Source organism: Rhodnius prolixus, unplaced genomic scaffold (genome assembly GCF_049639745.1).
Source record: "Rhodnius prolixus isolate KJV_2025 unplaced genomic scaffold, Rpr scaffold_3, whole genome shotgun sequence".
Lineage (NCBI taxonomy): Eukaryota > Metazoa > Arthropoda > Insecta > Hemiptera > Reduviidae > Rhodnius > Rhodnius prolixus.
In genome coordinates this window covers 33,020,097-33,043,979 of record NW_027411603.1, presented here as the reverse complement: position 1 = coordinate 33,043,979, position 23,883 = coordinate 33,020,097, and the positions used below count along the sequence as shown (strand labels likewise).

General features: G+C 34.6%; 4 protein-coding genes across 6 annotated transcripts in view; 2 read left to right on the top strand and 2 right to left on the bottom strand.

Annotated features, from left to right (window-relative positions):
* LOC141453817 (outer dynein arm-docking complex subunit 2-like) overlaps positions 1 to 5,599 on the top strand; it is a 16,806-nt gene extending 11,207 nt beyond the window's left edge. For both annotated transcript variants that reach the window (XM_074127452.1, XM_074127451.1), the window contains 3 exons: positions 2,295 to 2,486; positions 4,141 to 4,362; positions 5,161 to 5,599. In XM_074127452.1, coding sequence (XP_073983553.1) covers positions 2,295 to 2,486; positions 4,141 to 4,362; positions 5,161 to 5,502 — 756 coding nt within the window. In that variant the 3' untranslated portion in view covers positions 5,503 to 5,599. The remainder of the gene's footprint in view (positions 1 to 2,294; positions 2,487 to 4,140; positions 4,363 to 5,160) is intronic.
* LOC141453819 (larval cuticle protein LCP-17-like) lies at positions 5,281 to 8,747 on the bottom strand. The gene is made up of 3 exons (XM_074127455.1): positions 8,644 to 8,747; positions 8,198 to 8,544; positions 5,281 to 6,406 (listed from the first exon to the last, which is right to left on the bottom strand). The coding sequence occupies exons 1-3, from the start codon at positions 8,668 to 8,670 to the stop codon at positions 6,136 to 6,138; spliced, it is 645 nt and encodes a 214-aa protein (XP_073983556.1). The 5' UTR covers positions 8,671 to 8,747; the 3' UTR covers positions 5,281 to 6,135.
* Positions 6,173 to 21,427, top strand: LOC141453818 (uncharacterized). Of its 2 annotated transcripts, none has more exons than XM_074127454.1 (2): positions 6,173 to 6,312; positions 13,644 to 21,427. In XM_074127454.1, the coding sequence occupies exon 2, from the start codon at positions 13,688 to 13,690 to the stop codon at positions 15,914 to 15,916; it is 2,229 nt and encodes a 742-aa protein (XP_073983555.1). In that variant the 5' UTR covers positions 6,173 to 6,312; positions 13,644 to 13,687; the 3' UTR covers positions 15,917 to 21,427. The 2 variants fall into 2 exon arrangements, with proteins under 2 accessions (XP_073983555.1, XP_073983554.1); XM_074127453.1 differs by lacking the exon at positions 6,173 to 6,312 and adding an exon at positions 12,243 to 12,352.
* On the bottom strand, positions 21,070 to 23,883 carry LOC141453820 (endocuticle structural glycoprotein SgAbd-2-like). The gene is made up of 3 exons (XM_074127456.1): positions 23,741 to 23,883; positions 21,538 to 21,710; positions 21,070 to 21,444 (listed from the first exon to the last, which is right to left on the bottom strand). The coding sequence occupies exons 1-3, from the start codon at positions 23,798 to 23,800 to the stop codon at positions 21,168 to 21,170; spliced, it is 510 nt and encodes a 169-aa protein (XP_073983557.1). The 5' UTR covers positions 23,801 to 23,883; the 3' UTR covers positions 21,070 to 21,167.

Here is a 23,883-nt window from a genome sequence, read left to right as displayed (position 1 = left end):
GCCTAAATGCTTATTTGATAAATTTACATAATTTTCATAGAAAGTATCAAGGCACAAAAAAGAAAGCCTCTTTCTAGAATTGATTTTCTGTCCGAATTGCAGGAATTGGGTAATTTCCAATCCGTGTCAACAGCGCACAGTAATTGAAAAAAATAGTGATTGTAATTAAAAAAATGAAAATGTCCCTGATCAGAACGCAGACAATCAGAGTTCTAGAAAACACTGAAACTACTTCGATCCTAAGTTGAAGTCAATTCCTTCTGCGAGAAATGTTAAAGCCGATTTGTGGACAAAATTTGTTTTTTCGTTCTTAATTTCCTATTCTTTCTCATCCTTTAATGCAAATTTGATTATTAATCAATGTAAAAAAAAGATAAAAATAAATTATGGAGTCAATATGACTCCACATTGGCAATAATTGACTAAGTCCGAGCTTTGGCAATGCAGTGTTAAGTTCTTGAATAACTTGAATGAAATCCTGTTTCATCCTCTGATTCTGGTTGTATCGTACCTTTTTTGGTGTTGATTTGTACCATTTTACACCCTCTATGATTTTGCAATATACCTGCTATGGTAGGCCAGGCCCCACATATAATATCGGGCCAGTTCATTCTTCTCCTTTCTTTAAGTTCTGCTGTAGTTCTACAGCTATTTCAATTCTGAACTCCATAAGTTTAGGCACACCAGCTCTTCCTTGTACTTGTTCGTACACACCATCTTCTGTGATTATTCGTATAAGGAGTGGGTCTTTAGATCTCTATCAACTATTAAAATAATTTTTTTTTTTTAATCAGTTCGATTCATGCAACGCTTTCATCCAACTTGTTAATGGCAATTTCCATTAACATCCTCCGTTGGTACATTTGTTCTGGTTATCTTCAGAGGTTATGGAAAGAACATCGGCATTTCCAAGCGCGCAGATATCCCCATTACAATAAGCCCCTAAAAGTATTCTCTATCGTTTTAGTCGAGCAGCTGATATTGTCTTAATTATAGAGTAATAAAGTTTACATGGTTTGTATTTATGAATTTATTTTATTAACATTTTAATTGTTATACACACCATAAAACCTCCCTCACTAAGTCAGCAAATGAATGCGGGACGGAAACATGCGAGGTGTGGCTATTAAATAACGAGACTATTGCTATAAAACATTTTATTTTAAATTTATACATATTTAGTTATTATCACCTTCAATATACACCCCTCCCCTATCGCAACAACGCTCCATGCGAATTTACCATTGTTCAAAACAGTGCAGGAAGTCTTTTTCTGTGAGCTCCTGCAACATGATGCGTGCCGCTTTTTCTTTCACAGCTTCAAACGACTGAAATCGTGTTCCTTTTGATGCAGATTTGACTTTGAGGAACAGATAAAAGTCATATGGGGCTAGGTCAGGCGAATAAGGCGGATGGCCTAAAACTGGGATGTTTTACTTGGATAGAAACGTATTGACAGACAATGCAGTGTGAGCCGGCGCGTTGTCTTAATGGGGAACCTCATGACTTGTTCTTCCACAAATCGGGTCGTTTTTTTCCTTACTCTTTCACGGAGTTGAGCAAGCACCTCACTGTAGTAATGTTGATTAATTATAATCGATATTTTCATCCGTTTTGGACGTGGAAGGGCGACCCGGGCGGTCATCATCTCCGACGTCTTCTCGGCCATCTTGGAAACGCTTGAACCACTCAAAAACTAACGCACGTGCTTAACATTCATCGCCATAAATTTCTTTTAATAAAAGATAAATTTCAGTAGCGGTTTTACCAAGTTTCATGTGAAATTTACCAATTCTTTGCTCTACTACATGCGTAGTATCATGTTTTCGGCAAAACGAAACTAACACCTCTTACACAAACGACGGTTCCGGTCAGACTGATTTCTCTACAAACACGTGTGGCGCTGCAATCGAAAGAGAAGGCTTTACGCTGCACAGCTGTCGGTCGTTAGGATTTGGCGCATGCATAGTTCTTGTGTAGCAGCATCAGTCTCGATATTTAATAGCCATACCTCGTAAATGAAGTCTCCGCTAAACTGAAAAGTCTGCCTCTGATATTGGATGAAAGTTCGAAACCGGTCAAGGATGCAAGAAATATGTGTGTTGCTATGATGGATAAAATCAAAGAAATTAGTTATTAAGGATATCTTCACAGTTTTGTCACAGGATAGCGCTTCTGTAGCTCTACCAGGAATTATCAACACAAAATTGATCTCTATATCTAATTTCTTTTATTGTTTTACATAATACGGTTCTAGATGATAAATTATTCTTAAGTTTATTAATTTTTTTCAGGAATCACCTGAAGTGGTAAGAGGTATCCGTAGGGGTATATTTGTACTGATGAATTTATTACAATCTGACGAGCCTGATACTTTGGCTGGTGTGATTTTGTTGCTCTCTAAAATCATACAGGACAAGTTAAATCTGGAAATTTTAACGTCAATGGGTGCACTTAGTAAAGTTTTAAGTTTTCTAACCAAAGAAGTAAGTTTCTTTTTTATCATTCAATGTCTGCAGATAATATTTTTAAGGAACGCCAGTATTTACGACTGTAGGCTTCTTAGCCCTTGCTCCCCGGTGCTCTCTTGTCCAACCAAGGGTATTGAACATAAAATAATAAAAGTGAGGCAAGTAAATTCTACCTTTTTCTGGTGTTAGCTATAACGGAAAAACTACTTGCGATCATTAAACCTGTCCGGAACAAAAAACGTAACGTTGAAAAACACCTAACTCTGATATATTTGGTCTCTTTTTCTGTAAAAGATAAAATTAACAAATTTATTTCATAACATTGGGCAAATCCCCCTTTATAACTGCAATTTTTTTTTTTTTTTTCAACATCCCAGATCTAATAGATTTCCAGAAAAAGTTGCTGAAAATGAGCAAAGAAGGTATTTTCAAAGATTGTTCTTGTTCTTGTAACCTTTTTAAACAACGTAGCGCCTAAACGCCCTAACAAATTTACACGAATGAGGTGTCATGCGATTCAGGATTTTATATAGATGTGTCTTTTAGAGGTTTCCGACGATGTACATCGAATCGGAGAGGAGTTAGCCCCGTGTATGTGAGGCCACCTCCAAAATAGTTATAACTAATAACTCTGAAAATATTTGGCAGGATGAATCAGAGTTAGGGGCTCACCTTAGTAACTTTAAAGCGACGTTCTGCTCTTAAGGGGAAGGCTAAATTTTAAATTGAACATATAGCTTATGTCGGTCTCGGCGCTTAACACAGTTAAGGAAAACTTTTGCCCCACGAATGTAAGGTTTTGGCGCCCGGAGCTTTTTTTCAGTTCACTTCTGACCTCCGGAAAGTGTTCTCTCGTTACAGACAACACTGTCCATCGCCGGACAGTGAGCTGTAGAAAGCGGCTACACTAAGGTTCTAAGGCTCAGCTGATGGATTCGAACCCCTGGGAATCCAATACTGTAACCGTCCCTACTTGTCATCATTATTATTATTTTGTATACCCAAATTTTAATAGTTTTACTTGTAAACAGGGCCCGAACTGGAAACCTTCCACTTTTTTATCCTCCTATTTCCAATATTTCATACGCTTGCCTTCATTGTACAAAAATACTGAAACCTAGAGCCTTCTCAGTACACTTCATCCTATGAAGTTGGTCTAATAAGTGCCTAACGCGTCTTCAGACTTGAACACAATAAAATCAATAATAGCATTTTTTTCTTACGCGTGTGTGACATTTATTAATATCTGTTTTGGAAATTAATCGATTAGAGAAAAGTGAAATATAAAATATGCAGATATATGATGGCGGGAAGCAAAATCGAGAAATCCTGGAAAATATTAGTAAAAAGGTAGTAACGAGAAACGAGTTGTTCATTTTCCAAATAGGATCTAGAGAAGCTTTGGGAACATAGATGTTAAATAGAAATAGACGGTAGATTTTTCTAGAATAATAGCAACGGAGCTGGCCAAACTTCTTTCAAGGAACACTAGCTCTAGATGGGCAAATGGGACGAACTCTTGTTGCTTAGATTAGAAAAAATGAAGGTGTGCTCTATCAATGTTCAGCTAGTTATATTTGGTATTAAGGGCTATGTGATTTCGTTTGGATCAATTACAGTAAATTTAGATATTTACTAGAGATTTCATAATGTTTGTATGTTTTTATAGACTTACCCTAAAATACGTGCTGCTCTCTGCTATTTAATAGCCAGTCTTGGAACTCATCGTTTACTTAACTTCCAAATTGGCCGTGATGGTTACATACCAATTGTTATAAATGATTTGAAATCTGATGTTCTCGATGTTAAAATTTCTGCAGCCTACGCCCTTTGGAAATTGAGCGAAGATCCAATAAATTGCGTGATAATGCACTCAAACGGAGTGGCAGATGTAAGTAAATCAACGCTACATTAACTAGTAAATTTAGGTTATAAGATGTTACCTATCCTTTGTGGTTATATGTATACATATATGTGCTTATATGTATATACATGCCCTTGCCCAGTCTTGCTTACGTCAGTATTTTCTTACGGATACGATTTTTTTTAATTTTTATTTATTTTTTTAAAGTTATTAATGGCTTAACAATGATTGTGATTGTGAAATTTTGTAAAACTGAGTAAAAAATAAGCAAGCAAGAAATATTTGTGGCTTTCCTAACAGTTTTTATTAGGTTAAATTTATCAGGTGGATTTTGTTGGATAGCTGCTGGTTAATAACAATTCTTTCACCTGAAGCATTTTCTGTCCATTCGATTGTTCCTAATAATAGAATGGATTTTTCCTTCGTCTGGAATCGATTTTATTGTACGTATAGCTGGATGTCTTGTGCACAGACATAACTCCTCCCTCGGCTTGGTCGCCCCAATCCCTAGTAGGAATAGCAACCAATCTCAAAGGATTTATCTTAGGCTAACTAAAGCCTCAATTAAACATGCAGGGTGTTCCTTACATGTCTTGAAAACCCAATATGTGATTATGTATTATTTTTATTCAATAAAATAAGAAGTTTTTAAAATTATGTAAGATGTTTATAATGACATTGAACTTAGCAAATCTCTATAGCGTAAATTGCCCATCCCTAGTTTATATAACAATGGTTTCTCCCTCCAAATCTGTTCGCTCTTTGAATAAATTTCTGAAAGCAGTCATTCATATTAGTTTTCTTATTTTAAATTTTCATTTCCAGATACTGCTAAAATATTTATTGATTGACAATGACGACCTACAGTTAGCTGCTGGCGGTTGCCTTTATAATATAAGAAACTTAGCTTTCAACGCAGAAGTCAGAAAATGGATATTTTTTAACGAGCCAGTAGATTCAGAAACAGAAAAGGGGATTAAGAAATACAGAGAAAATGTAATTGATGAAGAACCGAAAAAGGAACTAGAAGTTATAGAAATTCCAGTTAATACTGTAAAGAAGTTTAAAAAGGAGAAATTATTAAAAGTTAGATTTGGCGATAGAGGGGATGAATTTTCGTTAGATGACTCGGTCACCTTACCGGAGAAAACAGAGAAAGAAGAGTAGGCCAAGAAAGATCTATGGCCACAGTAGAGGATGGTACTTGCTCCAAAAATCTGGAAATAATGTTGAAAAATTAAAATAAAATTAAAAATTCATAAAATTGTTCAATTTTTTATGTTTAATGAAAATTATTGTGTGTAATTCCTCCTGCACGAAATTTTTATATATAATAGATATAATTTATGCCAACTACACTGCACTTAATAATAATAATAATAATAATACTAATTAATAAATAATAATAATAACAATAATAATAATCTTCTAATACACTTCTGTATTTGTAATCATCATTATGGAGAAGTTTCGCTGAAGCATTGCTTTAGTAAACCAAGAATTGATTTAATGAAGAATATTTCAATAAATTTGATTATTTCAGTCGCATGTGATTCCACAATTGCATTGATCGACAAGAATAATACATTTCAGAATAATATATTCAATAATAATGTCTAAAATTAAACAATTAGAGGATTTTTTTCAAAGAGAATTTTCCATTTCCAAATAAAATGATCAAAAGATATATTTTAAACAATACAAATATTTAACTTTTAATTTAACAGTAGATTGCAACTTCCCAACTTAAATTATATCAATTATTGAATTGCAAAGATAACATTAATTTTGTTTTTGTTGTTATTTTCCAGGTAATAGTATTGCAGTTGGGGATGTATTTTTATTAAACTCAATGGAACTTGCAATGATTTCTGGTATTGGCGGAGGTGTTGGTAGATGAGCGCCTTCAGCATGGAAGCCAGTCTCATCAGCGTACCATGTTGTTTTGATTGGAGTACCATCAGGGGATATATAAGAGTAAGTGCCGTGCATCACTTGTGCTCGCCTGTCTTGTCCGATATCCTTTAAAGTGCCGATTGTCTGCAAGCTTATTCCATTTCCAGTTTCATATCTGAAAGATTATTTTTTTAGTCTGATGGTATAATATCAGATGATATCACACTGCTGCTTGGATGTGCTTGCTTGTAACGAAAGAACCTGAAAGTGAGCTGAAAAGGAACTAGGAAGCAGTGACCCCCTGTGTTAATATGTTATACTTTATATAGAAAGCAATGAAATATAAATAATAAAGGTTTTTATTAAATACATTTCCAAAAGTTTTGTGGTAACAAACCTGATAATCATGCTGGTAAACTGAAATTGCAGTGGAAGTGTGCATTAGAATTAAAATTTATAATTGGTTTCTATCTTAAAACATCTCATGGAATTAGGTGTCGATTCACCAGTGGTGGGGGACTCAATGTGGTACCCGGACGGCTCCAGAACAGAAGAAGGGGTAGGAGCGGGAGTGCACGGGGTGAAGCCGAAATGTAGGTTTTCGGTTAGCCTAGGAAAACTGGCTTCGGTTAGTTAGTTAGAGCTAGTTTCAATTAGGTTCTGTGCTGCCGAGATTGTTGGACGAGGAATAACTAGTTCTAATGTCGTGATTTTCTCGGACAGCCAGGCGGCTGTGCGAGCTATCGCTTCATACCAGCTCAATATTTTGGGGCCTCAAAGTGTCTTAACACTGCGGCCATTAAACTATGAGTGCAGACTAGGTCTCAGAAGTGGTGGCTTGCTACCACAGGACAGAGACAGGCGAAGGAGTTCATAACGGGCTATTCGCCAAGGCTGACTGCAGAATTAATCCGTTAAGGCCGTAGTACTATAAGGATAATTGTAGGCCTATTAACCGGCCACTGTAGGCTCAGAAAACACATGCGTCTGGCAGATGATAGCCTCTGTAGGTTCTGTCAGGAAGAGGAGGAAACGGCACTGCACGTGTTGTGTCAGTGTGAGGGGCTTGTCTGGCTAAGGATGTTACATCTCAGGGAGGAAAAACCAAGGCCTTTGAGCTTTAGCTAAGAGTCGCACTCCAGAATGAAGAGTCTGATTAAACGGACAGTTCTGGAGGGCGAGCTCTAAAGTTGGAGAACCACAATAGATCCAAAGGGGTCGCAGTGGCGTAGGCCTTAAGGGCCGCCCTATTAGAATCTAATCTAATCTAATCTAGAATTAGGTGTATGATTATAGAACAGCTGTGCAGAACCTGTGGCCTTATTGATCTCGGATTGAGAAGATCAATGTCAAGGTGGTTACCCACAAAGTTACTGTCCGAACTAGTTTATCGTTACCAGAGTTATCGCCCGGATTGGATATTTTTTTTTTTTTTTTTTTTTTTGCGCATCAACAGCTGAGGTTATTAGCGCCCGGAGCATTTTCCAGTGCACTGCCGGCCTCCGGACAGTGTTCTCTCGTTACAGACAACACTGTCCATCACCGGACAGTGAGCTGTAAGAAGCTCCTAGGAAGAGAAAATCTAAGGGTCAGCTGCTGGATTCGAACCCGGGACCTCCGCGTGGGAGTCCAGTATGCTAACCTCACAGCTAATCCCTTCCCTCGGATTGGATATTATCTAGAATTTAACAACCAATTACTTCTTTAAATGATGGTTTCTTCAATAATATTTGGGAAATCAGTTTTCATTAAAGGCCGTAGGCCATTATTTACAATAGAACTTGGCGAACTTCTTCTGACCCAATCTAAGCAGATGTATTTTATTTTTTTCCCGTTGAAATCACGCAAATCTGTTACTTTTTGTTATTTGAATTAGGAAAGCAGATCATAAAATTTCACGTCTATCATGACTGTAATTGAAAACATGATATGTATGAAAAATAAAAATAAAATAAATTAAACTTACGCATAGTTAAAAGTACCATCAAAATTAAAATCTGAAGCCATTCTTAATATTGGAATATGTTTGCCTCGTTGAACTGCCCTAATTATTTGTAAAGGCCTAGCTGGATCATATTGTAGTGAGGGTTGTGGTAAAAAACTTATAGTTGTCGGCTGTACAGCTGGTCGAATATAATGGCCCGGCTGCATTACTGATACAGCGCTTGGTGGTGATGATAGAATCAATTGTGGTGGCCGAAAATAAGCTGTCGAAGTTTGGTCAAAGTAAGCTGTCACAACTTTCCCTCTGTTGTCCATCGTTAGTTCTTGTTGTGCTGGCATTGCTGCGTTCACAATGCCGGCCACTATCACCTGATCATGATAAGAGAACCATATTAAAAATAAGTTATTCAGTGTGAATTAAAAGAGAATGTAATGGGTAAGCCCTGTTACAAACTAAACTTTACTCACAAATAAAATCATTTTCTGGGACAGCATAACCAAAACAATTGAAATAAATATTATATTTTATTTTAAACAAAAATCATTGTTTATATATGTATTGAGAATGTTGTAGGGGAAGATTAATAATGTATTAACAAGGTCAGGGCGCTCCCAAAATATTATTAATTTCTGTTGTTGAGAAAATGACAAGAGTTGTTAGAAAAATAAATCAAACTTCCGTGAATAGTATAACAATATAAATGTATTTTATTGTCCATTAATAGGCATATTAGAATTCTCGGCGTATTCCATTTTTTAGTACAAGATGTTGAGGTATCGAACATTTCTAAAACGTGTTTAGAATTTGGAATGCGATCAAGGATTAGGTTTTACTGAAGATGGTAGCGGCATAAACAGTATGACTGTACTTGGTGACTGGGTAAAGTTGTGAACATAAGGATGGCGAAACTTGGGATCCCTCGTTTATAGAAGTTCGAATGTCTTGAATATCAAAGAAAAAAGGATTCTTTGCACATTCTGTTTTATCAGCATACTCTTGAAGAAGACATAAATCTCTATTCAAAATTTTATTAAGTCCTCAGTGTTGGATAATATCGTTGATTGTTTTTTTACACGACGTAGGCCAGTAGTGAGGAGTTTTGTTCAAATTAACGGTAACTCCCTTCCGTGGAGTAAGGAAGTTAAGTACCTGGGGTTGGTGTTAGCCTCTAAACTAACTTCCACCGAACACATGAATAAAGTTTGAGATAAAGCAATAGGTGTTATGTACAATCTATTTCATCTCTTAAACCGCAACTCTAGCATAGATTTTCTTAATAAATAAACTAATTTATTATCTCTACATCCGTCCCATACTCTTATATGCAGCCCCTGTATGGTCCAATACTTGTCGTACCAACTACGGGAAGTTACAAAGAGTCCAAAATAAATGCTTAAGGCTGGTTGGGTCATATCCCCGGTGTACACCCATAGACTACATGCATGTAGCACTTGATGTTGCCAGCATGTCTACATTTATCTATAGGGCTACTGAAAAATTCTCTACCCGTATGTAAGAAGTATTGAAGACTATAACTTAAGTTCTCTTAATTATAAAAAATACAAGCACAAAAGGCTAAAGCATATCTTGTTTTAATTAACTCCATGTAGTAAGGTTTTTTTATGTTTTTTTTTTCCGCCTTAGTAAGTAAGTTTGGACGGATTACCAATTAAATATTAAGGTTGTGGAGAGTATATAGGCACTGCAGCCTGAAACCTCCTTTTATACAGTTTGTATTTCTATTTTAAATAGTACTAGTTGATTGTTTCAATTCTTTGTTGTAAAGAATTAACTTACACTATGAATCTTTTGGTATGCAACAGAAACCAGACACAAACAAAAAAAACCCTGCTATGATGGACAAAATTAATACAATTTCTATTCATCAAACCTAAGATAGTCCAAAAAATGACGGCTTTGTTCAAAACAATACAGTTATTTACTTTGCAGTAATCATCACTTGCTATAACAAATGGCAGATAGCACAAACATCAACATTTGCCACCATCCAACTCAACTCTAATCTAAAACATAAAAGTTAAACTCCTGTTCTTAAAACTGCAGGGAATGGAAAACTAACTACTTAATCTACTGCATTAAATGAACCTTAACAAAGATAGAAATCTGAGTGCTAATCAGATGAAATTATACGAGGGTCGTTTGAAAAGTCCGTGCAAAGTCAGAGAGATAGCACTACTGGCGCGTATCGAGGTTATGTTTAGTTAGTAGCATCTCTTGGAAGAACACACACCAAGTTTCAGCCAGATCGGTCTATTTCTTTGTGTTTGGCATTCGTTAGAATCGAGGAAGTCGAGTGATTTTCAAAAAATGGACGAAAAAGAATTTCGTGTGTTGATTAAACACTACTTTATGAAAGGCAAAACGCCTCAGGAGACTAAAGAGAAGCTTGATAAACATTATGGTGACTCTGCACCTTCGATTAGAACAGTTTATAAGTGGTTTCAAAATTTTCGGAGTGGCCATATAGGCACAAGTGACGCTGAACGTTCTGGACGCCCTGTTGAGGTTACTACTCCAGAAATCATTGATAAAATCCATGATATGGTGATGGATGACAGAAGAGTGAAGGTGCGTGAGATTGCTAGTGCTGTGGGCATCTCGAATGAACGGGTACATAATATTTTGCATCAACATTTGGACATGACAAAGCTATCCGCAAGATGGGTGCCGCGATTGCTCACGTTTGACCAAAAACGAAATCGTGTGAAGTGTTGCAAGGACGGTTTGCAGCTGTTCCAGAAGAATCCGCAGGACTTTAAGCGTCGTTTCGTCACTGTGGATGAAACATGGATACATCACTACACTCCTGAGACCAAAGAACAATCTAAACAATGGGTTACCAAGGGGGAATCTGCGCCAAAAAAGGCGAAGACCGTTCCTTCGGCCGGAAAGATTATGGCGACTGTCTTTTGGGATTCGCAAGGAATAATCCTCATCGACTATCTGGAAAAGGGTAAAACTATTACAGGTGCATATTATTCATCGTTATTGGACCGTTTGAAAACCGAGCTGCAAGAAAAACGCCCACGATTGGCCCACAAAAAAGTCCTTTTCCATCACGACAACGCACCAGCTCACACCTCCGCAGTTGTGGTCGCAAAATTAATGGAAATAGGGTTCCATCTCGTTTCACATCCCCCCTATTCTCCAGACTTGGCTCCCTCGGACTACCATTTGTTCCCCAATATGAAGAAATGGCAGGCGGGAAAAAGATTTTATTCAAACGAGGAGGTGATTGCAGAAACGAATGGCTATTTTTCAGACTTGGACAAATCCTATTATTCGGAAGAGATCAACAAACTAGAGCAGCGTTGGACGAAGTGTATAAGCCTAAAAGGAGACTATGTTGAAAAATAAAAAAGGTTTACCCCAAAAAATTAAGTAGTTTTTATTTTTGCACGGACTTTTCAAACGACCCTCGTACTTTTATTGCTAAACAGTCAAGGAATATTTATTTAATATTTGACAAATTTTTTAATGTCACTGATTTTATCCATCGAAGCACGATGTTTACTGTCTTCCTGATCGGCCTTTCATCCATCATTAGAGGTAGGTGTAGAGTTTTCGACTTCACTTATGTTTTCGTATTACACTAAGGAAAAATATGAACAATGAAAAATACTTTAGCAATCATTGTTAGCCATGGATTGAGACTTCTTGACAAGTATTACCTCTGAATTTCAAGACTGAAGTAATTTAATACATTTTCTTTGTATCTAAACTTGTACTAATGCGAAAAAGATTTATTATATATACTAGAATGTTTTAACATTCCTTGATCAAGCTTAAAATTTTTATTATTTATAAAAATAAAACAACATTCTCGCCAAATACATTAAAGATAACAAAATATAAAAATGATGACTTCAGTTATCAATAAAAATTGCATATTACATTCTTAAATGGGAAATAGTGCTTGTCACTTATTTGTACAATAACTAGGGCGAAATTGGTAGTTAAAATGACAAGCTTTGAAATGAACTGACATGATTAGATACTAAAATAGTTAAACATTTTTTTATAAATACGGTTTTTAGTTCATATAAATACTTGTAAGCGAATATAGAACATAATTTATTTATTACTGATTTACAATGAAAGGTATCGTAGTTTTAGTGGTGTCACTTCTCCTCCTCCATGAAGTTCATTTCTCAGGTATGTGGATTACTTGCATCAACAGTTAATGTTTATTATTTAATAATGTAACCTGCTTCATTACAACGGTTCTACTGTTCTCTATAAATTAATTAAATTAAGTTAATACATTAATATTTTTAAATATTATTTGTTTCATTGTTACATTGATATTTTAAGTTAATAATTAGCTCCCCAAACAATAATTTTCTCTGAATATAATTATGTTGAATTTATAAACTTAATCAACGATTTTAGTATTATTTTAGTAATTATATTTTAGCAATGATTTTAGTATAATATTTATAGTTTCGTTTTTTTTTTATTTCTGTCAAATTTACTCATTCTTAATTTTAACCAACCCAAAAAAGAGTAAAATGTCTAATTTTTGCAGGCCAGCTTTATTGGTGACGACCTGCCGGTTTAATTTACTATAAATTTCTCATATTAACCATTGTTTAAAACCTAAGACTTACATAAATTTGGAATCGAACTCAGCTCCACAACACATCTTAGCTTTGCGGACTCCAACTCTAACCTTTTGGACTATCGTAGTGCCCTCTCATTCAAGGAATCGTTTAATCAGTCTGCATTGATCCTTCAGGAGTCTTCGTTATTGTCTTGTTGGAGTGTCTTTGAGAAGTCGCTAATAATGAGATTTTCCATAGGTTCCTCACCCACCATTGCATCATTTGCGCGTTTATGTTTTGTTTGCTGCACTATTGCAACACCCATCCTTGAATAACGCAGATCTTTTGGGAGGTCCTCATGGTAACCTTCCAAACCAGAAAGGATGCCACATCATTACTTTCGCTGCTTTGAATTCACAGGAACTCAAAACAACTAAATGCCCAATCAGGCAGCTTCTCACTGCTTGAATTAATCTCTTAGTAAAACTGTTTGGAAATCTGAAAAAAATATGCCTCTGAGATTGATTATCACTTTCGATCTAGAGGCTAGTATTCCTATGCCCCCATAGATATCAGTCTCGGATTAGCTCTTTACATCTTAGTCCTCAGCTCTTCTTCGGTCTTGTAGCCGTCCCAGTACTGAAGAGAATTATTCAATTACTTACTTATTAATGACTGTCAATTATTGATGTTATAGCTATAGAGCGGTCGTGTTGTCAAAATACATTGTTAATAAAAATCTCATTAGGAAGGGATTAAGTTGTTTGTTGAATGAAGCGAATAATGAAAAAAATAATTATAAATAGTGCATTTACATTAAAGAGTATTAAACTTTTTTAAAAGCTGTTTTTTACTAAAAATTATATTCTGAAGCAAATGGACATTGATTATTTGTTTTCCAGCTGGTGCGCTGGCAATTAGTTTCGGATATGGAGGGTCTGGAAGCATGGCAAGTAGTAGTGGCGGCGATAAAGAGCGTGATATATCAACTTTGGAAGACCAAAATGAACACGGAGAGAAACAAGAAAAAGAAATGATAGAAGTACCAATAGACATTGAAGGATATCCCATAGCAAGCTTAGAAGAACCTATATTTGAAGAAGCCGAGCTTGGTCCTGAAGAAACTGAAGAGGTTGGAGAAACCGAAGAAGTAGTGCCAGGAGAAGCCGAAGCAGTAGAAGTAAGGCCAGCGAGTGCTATAGCATCCGCAGTTACTGGGGATGTAGGATCAGGGGAAGTTGAAGGAACTGATGAAGCAGAGCCAGAAGAAGCCGAAGAAGTAAAAATAGCGCCTTTGAGTGCTATAGCATCCGCAGTTTTTGGGGATGTAGAACCAGAAGAATTAACACCAGAAGAAGATGAAGAAACTGAAGAATTAGTACCAGAGGAAGTTGAAGTAACTGAAGAAGCTGGGCCAGGAGAAGCCGAAGAAGTAGAAGTAGGGCCTGCGAGTGCTGAAGCATCCGCAGAATCTGGGGATGTAGGATCAGGGGAAGTTGAAGAAACTGAAGAAGAAGTACCAGAGGAAGTTGAAGAAAATAAAGAAGAAGTACCAGAGGAAGTTGAAGGAACTGAAGAAGTAGTGCCAGAGGAAGTTGAAGGAACTGAAGAAGTAGTACCAGAGGAAGTTGAAGGAACTGAAGAAGAAGTACCAGAGGAAGTTGAAGAAACTGAAGAAGAAGTACCAGAGGAAGTTGAAGAAACTGGAGAAGAAGTACCAGAGGAAGTTGAAGGAACTGAAGAAGTAGTACCAGAGGAAGTTGAAGGAACTGAAGAAGAAGTACCAGAGGAAGTTAAAGAAACTGAAGAAGAAGTACCAGAGGAAGTTGAAGAAAATGAAGAAGTAGCACCAGAGGAAGTTGAAGGAACTGAAGAAGTAGTGCCAGAGGAAGTTGAAGGAACTGAAGAAGAAGTACCAGAGGAAGTTGAAGAAACTGAAGAAGAAGTACCAGAGGAAGTTGAAGAAACTGAAGAAGAAGTACCAGAGGAAGTTGAAGGAACTGAAGAAGAAGTACCAGAGGAAGTTGAAGAAACTGAAGAAGAAGTACCAGAGGAAGTTGAAGAAACTGAAGAAGAAGTACCAGAGGAAGTTGAAGGAATTGAAGAAGTAGTCCCAGAGGAAGTTGAAGGAACTGAAGAAGTAGTACCAGAGGAAGTTGAAGGAACTGAAGAAGAAGTACCAGAGGAAGTTGAAGAAACTGAAGAAGAAGTACCAGAGGAAGTTGAAGAAACTGGAGAAGAAGTACCAGAGGAAGTTGAAGAAAATAAAGAAGAAGTACCAGAGGAAGTTGAAGGAACTGGAGAAGAAGTACCAGAGGAAGTTGAAGGAACTGAAGAAGTAGTACCAGAGGAAGTTGAAGGAACTGAAGAAGAAGTACCAGAGGAAGTTGAAGAAACTGGAGAAGAAGTACCAGAGGAAGTTGAAGGAACTGAAGAAGTAGTACCAGAGGAAGTTGAAGGAACTGAAGAAGAAGTACCAGAGGAAGTTAAAGAAACTGAAGAAGAAGTACCAGAGGAAGTTGAAGAAAATGAAGAAGTAGCACCAGAGGAAGTTGAAGGAACTAAAGAAGTAGCACCAGAGGAAGTTGAAGGAACTGAAGAAGAAGTACCAGAGGAAATTGAAGGAACTGAAGAAATAGTACCAGAGGTAGTTGAAGGAACTGAAGAAGAAGTACCAGAGGAAGTTGAAGGAACTGAGGAAGTAGTACCAGAGGAAGTTGAAGGAACTGAAGAAGCAGTACCAGAGGAAGTTGAAGGAACTGAGGAAGTAGCACCAGAGGAAGTTGAAGGAACTAAAGAAGTAGCACCAGAGGAAGTTGAAGGAACTGAAGAAGAAGTACCAGAGGAAATTGAAGGAACTGAAGAAGTAGTACCAGAGGTAGTTGAAGGAACTGAAGAAGAAGTACCAGAGGAAGTTGAAGGAACTGAAGAAGTAGTACCAGAGGTAGTTGAAGGAACTGAAGAAGTAGTACCAGCTGAAGTTGGAGAAACTGAAATAGAAGGTGCAGAAGAAGGACTTGGGCCAGAAGTTGGTCAGTTGGTGCAACCTGCAGGAGAAGAAATTCTAAGACCACCACTTCCGTTAGAAAACTGTCCTTACGAAAATAATAGGGGTATCGCTGAAATTATTATATTTAAACATCCCAGAAAACAATTACGTATTAAGAAACAATAAAATTATAAGTTTAAAACTTTTTTATACCTGTTAATGTATTTTTTATCTGCTATAAAATTTTTATAAATTCATAGTTTTCTTTTTTAGCTATCATTTATGTTTAGTTTTTAAGAGACATTATTACTTTTGCAACTGAAGGAGAACTTTTGTTCACATCTATGAAAATTTCTGTCACCAGCGACATATTTCTGACTACTCTTTTGAATAGAACAATCCGAGAAAGGAAGTTAGTTTTATCTAAGGGTAAACATTGACGTATTCTTTCTATTATATTGTTTCTGAATAATCACACTATAGAACGCTTAGAAAAATTTATAAATGTGTACTTAATAAATCACTTTTTACAAACAAAGCTGGGTAAAATGGTGCTTATTTTACCCTGTTTTATTTATTTCATTTGTTTTTATCGGATTCTGTTTTTATTGATTGAAATGTCTGTTATATTTACAAAAAGGATTTAGCCATTACAATAGACTAGTGGTCAGAGGCGAGAATTTACTGTGGTTCTGTGTTCGATTTACGGACTTAGATTTTATTAAGTGCTTGATCTGAGAATTTTTAGAAAAATTAGCTTTCAACTGAGTTGGCATTGAGCGTTTGAATAGTGCGAACGTAATTTACTGTTTTGTTTTAATATCTGTTTTTCTCGATGCTAAATTCGATTAACTAAATTAGCTCTAAATTTTACTCAGTTTTCTCTCTGTTTTTCAGTAAATAAATACATTGTTTTGGTTCTTTTGATTAATTCCTGATAAACTTAAATATTTACTGTTAAAAATAATCGAGATTAGAAGAAATTATCTACTTTGTTATAGATTTCATTCAGGAACTGCGTTAACATTTAGACAAAGTTGTTGCTTCTGTATTTCAAAAAGTCAAGCGTTAAGCCACCGCTCTTGAGTTTCTTCTTCCTTAAGTTACTCACTTTCTTGAAGGTTATTTCCTTACTGTTCAATAGTTAATTTAAGTTCCTTACACTATGGCAGGAATGGCGAACCTTTTCGAGAGGTGGGTCAAATTTTGTTCATTTTTTTTTTGTTAGTAGTAGCTCTTCGGTCACTAATGTCCATTTGCACAAGAGTTAAGTTTAAAAATTTTAAACTGAATATTTTCAAAACTAAACATCTTTAAAATTCAGTTGGTTAAACAGGTAAAACGGGACGAAACAAGTGCTATGGAAGTCTCTTTTTACAAACTTAACTGAAAAAGACCTTACAAAAGTGTGTTTTATCTGAAGAAAAATCTAAATATGGTGGTTTGCTTTGGTTTGTCGATTTTTTTAACCAACAAAATATGAGTAAAATTATACATTTTATTTGATATTTTGTAAACACTTTTGCTTTATTCAAATTCTACAAAAGCATTTGTCGTCATTTGCGTTTTAGAACTGTAATGATAATGAACTGTAATATATAGCATTTAAATTGCTTTTGTGTCAATGAGTGATTGAAAAAAATACAGATAGAATATAAATTATCCACACAATTAGAAAATCTAAATCAACCCGTGTACACAAACAAATGGTTGTCTCGCAATTGTGGGTCAGTAAAAAAGCTTGCGCAGGTAGTGCCATCACTACTCTATGGCAAGCTACCATCCACGTAAGACCTCAAGTGTAGCCTGTTGCAAGTAGCAATTAAATAATGTTACTTAAAACTCACAATCGCTGTTCTAGCTGCAGAGCGGACATAATACAAAGAAAATTATCGTAAGTGAATTCCGCATATCATTTCGCCAGGTGTATTCCTGTATTTTTGCAATCGTAGCTTATGCAGTTCGCCGTTAGATATACTAAGCTCACGGCATTTCTTTTAATTTGTGCTCCTTAATTAAAGCAACCTATTGCATTAGTTCAATTAAAGATAAGGCTAAATGCATGGATTAGTTAAACTATTTCAGATCATGTACTTTTTTAAGATTTTGTGTTTGTTTTCCAAAGTTTCTCAACGCCTTCTGATCTGTATCTTTTAGTGCCCTGGACACTGCACCTTAACAAACAGGTTTTGTCAAAATATAGTTAAAGTTTTAGGTTTTCTTTTTCTAGGAATGAAGAGTTCTCTTAAAACTTTAAATCAGACTGAAATAACCTCTTTTAACTGCCACGATTGTCCTCGCTATTAATATCAGCTCCAAGGTAAACAAAACGCTGAAAAACTTCAAAAAGTGTAAGGGCCTTATGGTATACATTATATTATACGGCAATTTCTTTACCTAAAACAATTAAAAGAAAATGGATTGCTTTACAAATCCATACATTACAATTTGGCCTTCACCTCTTATCTATAAAATGGAATTTCCACATTGTCGACCAGATATCTATCTCATCCAGTCTCACTTTCATTCTACCTGATTATGAACAATACACCGTCTCCATTGTTTTCCATCCATAATGTTACTTCATTATTCCGTTAAATATTTCCTAATAATGGCACATTTAAAGTTTCGTTTTCATTAACATTTGGAAAGTGCTTTTCTTTAGTGTTTTTATTTTTTTTTTAAATTTTTTGATTAGTTTATTATTTTTTAGATTGAAAGAGCTAAGAGGCTGGTTACAAATTGATTGAATAAATTAAGACATATTTTGTAATTAAATATTGTTAAACAACATCTTATCTGCCATATTTCGATTTTCTAATAACTGGTCGAAATAAAGAACATCGGTTCTGTGATCTGTTTTAACCAGTTAACTGTTTCGACCATGTTGGAAAATGTGTCCCCTACGTGCGTCGTACAAAAATAAGCGATGACGAATATATTCGTCAAACCGTTCATGTTTGATATGAAATTGGGTTGCAATGAAGTGACTTATATTTTATTTTTTCGTTATTTATTTTTTGTACATTTATTCATTTATTTATATTTACATAAATAGGAACCAAAAATAAATTGACGAATATATATTAGTTTTAACTAAAATTGTAAAATTAACTGCCGATGGTGTCACTACTTGAAAACGCATGACGAATATACTCGTTATAACACAAAATTTTACACTTCTTTCATGACGAATATCTTCGTTATAAACAGTTAACTGGTTAAAGCGTGATTTTGTGATCTAATGACGAAAACAATATTTCACGTACAGCACATTGCCAAGTGAAGATATATTTAAACAAATATAACCAGACTTTTAAAGCTGTAAAAGGGACAGGCGCTAATAGTGCTGAAGGTTCGAGCACTTAAATTGAATTTTAATTGAATTTTAATTGCAGCAATTCGTTTTCTACTGTTAAAAAAGTGGCAACAAAACTGAAGAGAAAATGATGAATGATCATTGGTGCCTGAAGCCTTTTTCAGCGATCAGCCAGCCTCTCGTTACAGAAAATACTGTCTATGTGCTGTAAGAGGCTTCTAGCAAGTGAACATTTAAGGGCAGGCATTTTAGTGTAATTATTTGATCTATTAGAATCAATTTCAGGGAGTTTGAGTTTTAGAATTACTTTAAAAGTTTTCAAGTGAAGGATCGTTAGTCAAAAAATTAACTATTTGAAGCTTTAAAGAAAAGAATGTTTTAAATCTAAAAGACTAAACTAATTTTGTAATTATTTGTTAGGCCTTCGTAAGTAGAAGGATGAAAAAATAACTATTTAGAAAACACAACGCTAGTGTCATGTCCATCAACTGTGTAAGTATATGTGAACATATAGGTAGAAAATGGTAAAGTTTCGAAATTCCTTCAAAGAACTACTCTTTATTTTGATATATATACATTAAGTGTGCGTTAAAACTTGAGGTCACTGGCGCCAGGAGCTTTTTTTCAATGCACTGCCAACCGTCGGAACAGTAATCTTTCATCACAAACAAAACTGGCCTTCACCAGAAAGAGGGCTGTAAGAGGTTCCTTGGAAATGAAAATCTTAGAGCAGCTGGCTGGATTTTATTCTAGGATTGTGCGAGAATACTGTGCACTAAACATTGAGTTAAACCCTTAGTTTTTTTTCTATTATTATTATTATTTTTTTTTTTTTTTTAGCGCATCAACAGCTGAGGTTATTAGCGCTTGGAGCTTTTTCCAGTGCACTGCCGGCCTCCGGACAGTGTTCTCTTGTTACAGACAACACTGTCCATCACCGGACAGTGAGCTGTAAGAAGCTCCTAGGAAGAGAAAATCTAAGGGTCAGCTGCTGGATTCGAACCCGGGACCTCCGCGTGGGAGTCCAGTATGCTAACCTCATAGCTAATCCCTTCCCTTCTCTATTATTATTATAATTGGTGCATTGATATTTATTTAACATTTATTTATTAGCGCCCCTAAATCTTGATTCACTTCGATCCAGGCCACACACAATTATAATGTGGGCATTATAATTTTTAATTAAATTAAAATTAAAATATATATTGTGATATACATATATAGGAACAAAGAGCTTAATCATATGCTTAATATTGATCATTAAACGTTTATTTTTGTGCTATTACTGAGTCCAATAATAATAGGATATTGGACTATTATATTAGATTAGATAATTATATTAGATTATATCATTCAATCCCTTTAAATTGTATGTCAGGCCATTCAATATTATTTTGCATTTCTGCTAGATCACAATAATTAGGATCGTATTCAGAAGTATTGATTTTTAATGAGAAATCATTTCTACTGAGTTTCTGAATGGTTATTTCAGGCTTTTATGAAATCATATAAAATTATATTTAGTTTCCAATAGGAAGTTAAAATAGATTATTTGGAACCCAAGTTTTGCCAAAATATAAATCATAATTATGATTTATTATGTCACTTAATTAAGTGACAAATAATTAATTACTTTCATGTAGAAATTTAGTTAAAGTTGTTGTTCATTATTTTTGGTGACTGATTCATAGTTTCAATAGGATGAAAAAGTAAATGCCAGTTTCAGTCATTATAAACTTTATTCTGCCGAGCTTTCGACCTAGGGACTAGGTCATCTTCAGGGCTAGTTTACAAAGTAATATTTTTACATTACAGGGTTGGTGTGTCTTCTGTCTTGTCTGTTCACGGAAAAATAAATTTTATAATGACTGAAACTGGCATTTACTTTTTCATCCTATAAGTTAAAGTTGTTGTTTTTGTATCCTTTAAGGAGAAATGCCATTCAGCTCAGCACATTAGCGGTTCAGGTAGACTTAGGAAAAATGCAGACTTAAATTTAAAAAAGAAAATAAATAATCAATTTAAGTTGTTTGATTGCGATCATTTATTAAAAACTAATAGGTACAAATTGAACTCGTCAGTGCGTTCATTAAAACAAAAACAATATTTACATTTTATTTAATTATAATTATAATATTGATTTTCTTTAGCAGGTGGTAATGATCTAATATACTCTAGCGATTTAGCGATAGCAGCAGGTATTGGCGGTGATGTCGGCAGATGAGCACCTTCTACATGGAAACCAGTTTCATCGGCGTACCAACTGGCCGATATTGGGGTACCGTCCGGAGCTGTGTAGCTGTAGCTGCCTTGCATTATCTGAGCCTGCTCCTCTGGTCCAAGGCTTTTAACTGATCCAGCTGCTTGTGATGATATGCCGTTTTCTGATTGGAAACTTAATTTGAAAAAAAAAATATATGAATACAAAATAAATATAATTGGAATTCTTAAATGAAAAGAATAAGTATTGACAAGTTCTATGATTTACTCGTAGTTGAAGTTCCCATCAAAATTGAATTGTGACGACTGACTGAGTATGGCGATTGGTTTGACTGGCCTTGTTTGCAGGTGTTGTTCAATAGGTGGATTATATTTAATTTTAGGATTGTATCTGTCTTGGGGTCTGGCCCAACAAACTGCACAAAGTGCTGCTAGAAAGATCTGGAAAAAGAAGTTCACTATTGTTATAAATAAATAATTATAATGTAAAGAAAAACGACGAGGTTATATCTGAAAGCAGTTGGCTTCGTGTTTAAAATAATTAGTATAAACTGAATTAACGCTTTAATTAAAACTGAAAACAAAACAAAAATGAAGTTAATAAAAGAATGGCGACTTTCTTTGTTCAATTTTATTTTTAATTCTTTCACAGTCCACTTGCGGATGTTCAGGGTCAACCACAATTCTGAAGAAGTTCTTGGCTAAAACGTTCAGAAACTTGTGTTTCTAACAAACAGATGAACGACAATGTGTTTTTGAAGAGAGTCTAGATTGGACAGAATCTGTCAATCTTCTAATCTGATCTTAAATTTTAGTTTTATTTTAAAATGATTTAATGAATTTAATATTTTTATTAATTAATAATTTTGCTATAAATTGTTCATTTTAAAAGTTTTACATTTCATCAAAATTTACTGTGAATCATTAAAAGTTTTTTTTTTTTTTGGTATTTTCAAACCAGATAAATTCTTTTTCAAACTTTGGGAATCCCTTACATTAAATATTAGCAGTTGATGACGAAACTAAAGAATTGGTGTGAAAAAATAAACTTCCCAATTTCACCTCCACTCAGAAGTTGTCAGAAGCATATTTGCTTTCAATTAGACTTAGTGAACTCCTCTGATTACAGATATCAGTTTAAATAAAATATTTTGAGAAAATTGAATTATATACGAGCATTTGATTGCGACTTAACAAGACATTACTTCTAATAGAAATTTTATTTTAACTTTTCAAGATTTTTCTCTTAAAAGATTAATGGTTCTATTATTAATCTACGATATTAATTAAATAGATATTAAAAAAATAGGGGGTAGTTAAAGGGGATTTTTGGGATGGTTATTTTCTTGAATTCGCCACTTTTAACACGTATTAAAGTATTTAGTTTGAACAACTAATTTATAGCAAAGTTTAAAGGGTATTTTTCACTCGAAAATTGAAAAATACAGCACGGCTACAGACGTCTGCTGTAAGGTTCATTTATAATGCAAGACTTCAATTAAAGAAAAGATAGTTTTTTAATAGTTTTCAAGGAATACCTTAAGTTATTCATTCATTTTTAAGATTATACTCGTACATTTACAGCAGAGGAAATTTAAATTTTAATAAATTTTCATACTTTTAGAGGTTGATTTATCTGTTTTGTAATTGCCGGATTTCAATTTAAAATAGTTCAAAATTCAGTTTGTTTACCGACTGAATGAGGGAGAATTATAGAATGACTTATTGCAAATTAAGTAAGTAATGTAATCGCCTATTTTTATAATGCAGGGCTTACCGATCAGGTGTCGTGGACAAATCAATTTTACAAATAGTAAAAATATTAGCAAAATTTCGTAAAATCAAAGAAAACTATAAAGTACAATTTTATGTACTGTATTTGGGTGTAAGAATAAATAATTTATAAGATGCCATAAGATGAAATCAACGATATTACCCTGCACTTTGCGGGCTAAACCAAATTTTCAGAAGTTAAAAATTGTTGTACTCTTGTGGATACAATTCTAGTTTTATAGTAGGCCTATTTTTAGTTTGTCTAAAAAAAATATGTTAATATTTCTTTTCCAAATAAGTTTCTATATTCTAATTGAACGTTTAATTGTAAAAAAAGGGGAATTAAGATTTAATTTGAGTGTAAAATACTTAAGATTGATTGATTTCAAAATATTAAATGCAAAATGATTTAATAATCATATAATAATCATAGTGGTAATGAAAGGGGTTGTGCTGAAAGTTTCAGAGTTCAATAAAAAACTTTTCTCAGATTAATATTAAGCTATAAATAAACCAATTTCCCATTTTTTATTCAATGTAATTTTTTAATAAACTGTAGAAGCGAAATTCTGTAAGGGAAGTTAAATAATTTCAAAGCTACTTTAAAATATCAAACCAATATGAGTCATTCTTAAAGATTCTGTGCAAAATAGATAATTAAAATATTACAATAAAAAATTAAAATTCGGGATACGTACAGTTGTTTTCATGATGTCCGAGGTAGGCGTTGATACCAGTGCATTGTATTTAGCGTCCATCACAAGTATATATAGGCAGGGATACAGACCTAACGTCTGGTCACTCTAGTGGGAGGTGGACCTGGACCGAATTTTATTTCTCT

Coding starts and splice junctions, on each gene's coding strand:
- LOC141453819 (XM_074127455.1), bottom strand. CDS start 8,670: ATGCTGTCCCAGAAAATGATTTTATTT. Junction 8,545..8,643: donor CCCAGAAAATGATTTTATTT/GTGAGTAAAGTT, acceptor TATCATGATCAG/GTGATAGTGGCCGGCATTGT. Junction 6,407..8,197: donor GATGGTACTTTTAACTATGC/GTAAGTTTAATT, acceptor ATAATCTTTCAG/ATATGAAACTGGAAATGGAA.
- LOC141453818 (XM_074127453.1), top strand. CDS start 12,292: ATGAAAGGTATCGTAGTTTTAGTGGTGTCACTTCTCCTCCTCCATGAA. Junction 12,353..13,643: donor CCATGAAGTTCATTTCTCAG/GTATGTGGATTA, acceptor TTTGTTTTCCAG/CTGGTGCGCTGGCAATTAGT.
- LOC141453820 (XM_074127456.1), bottom strand. CDS start 23,800: ATGGACGCTAAATACAATGCACTGGTATCAACGCCTACCTCGGACATC. Junction 21,711..23,740: donor CGGACATCATGAAAACAACT/GTACGTATCCCG, acceptor TTCTTTTTCCAG/ATCTTTCTAGCAGCACTTTG. Junction 21,445..21,537: donor GATGGGAACTTCAACTACGA/GTAAATCATAGA, acceptor TTTCAAATTAAG/TTTCCAATCAGAAAACGGCA.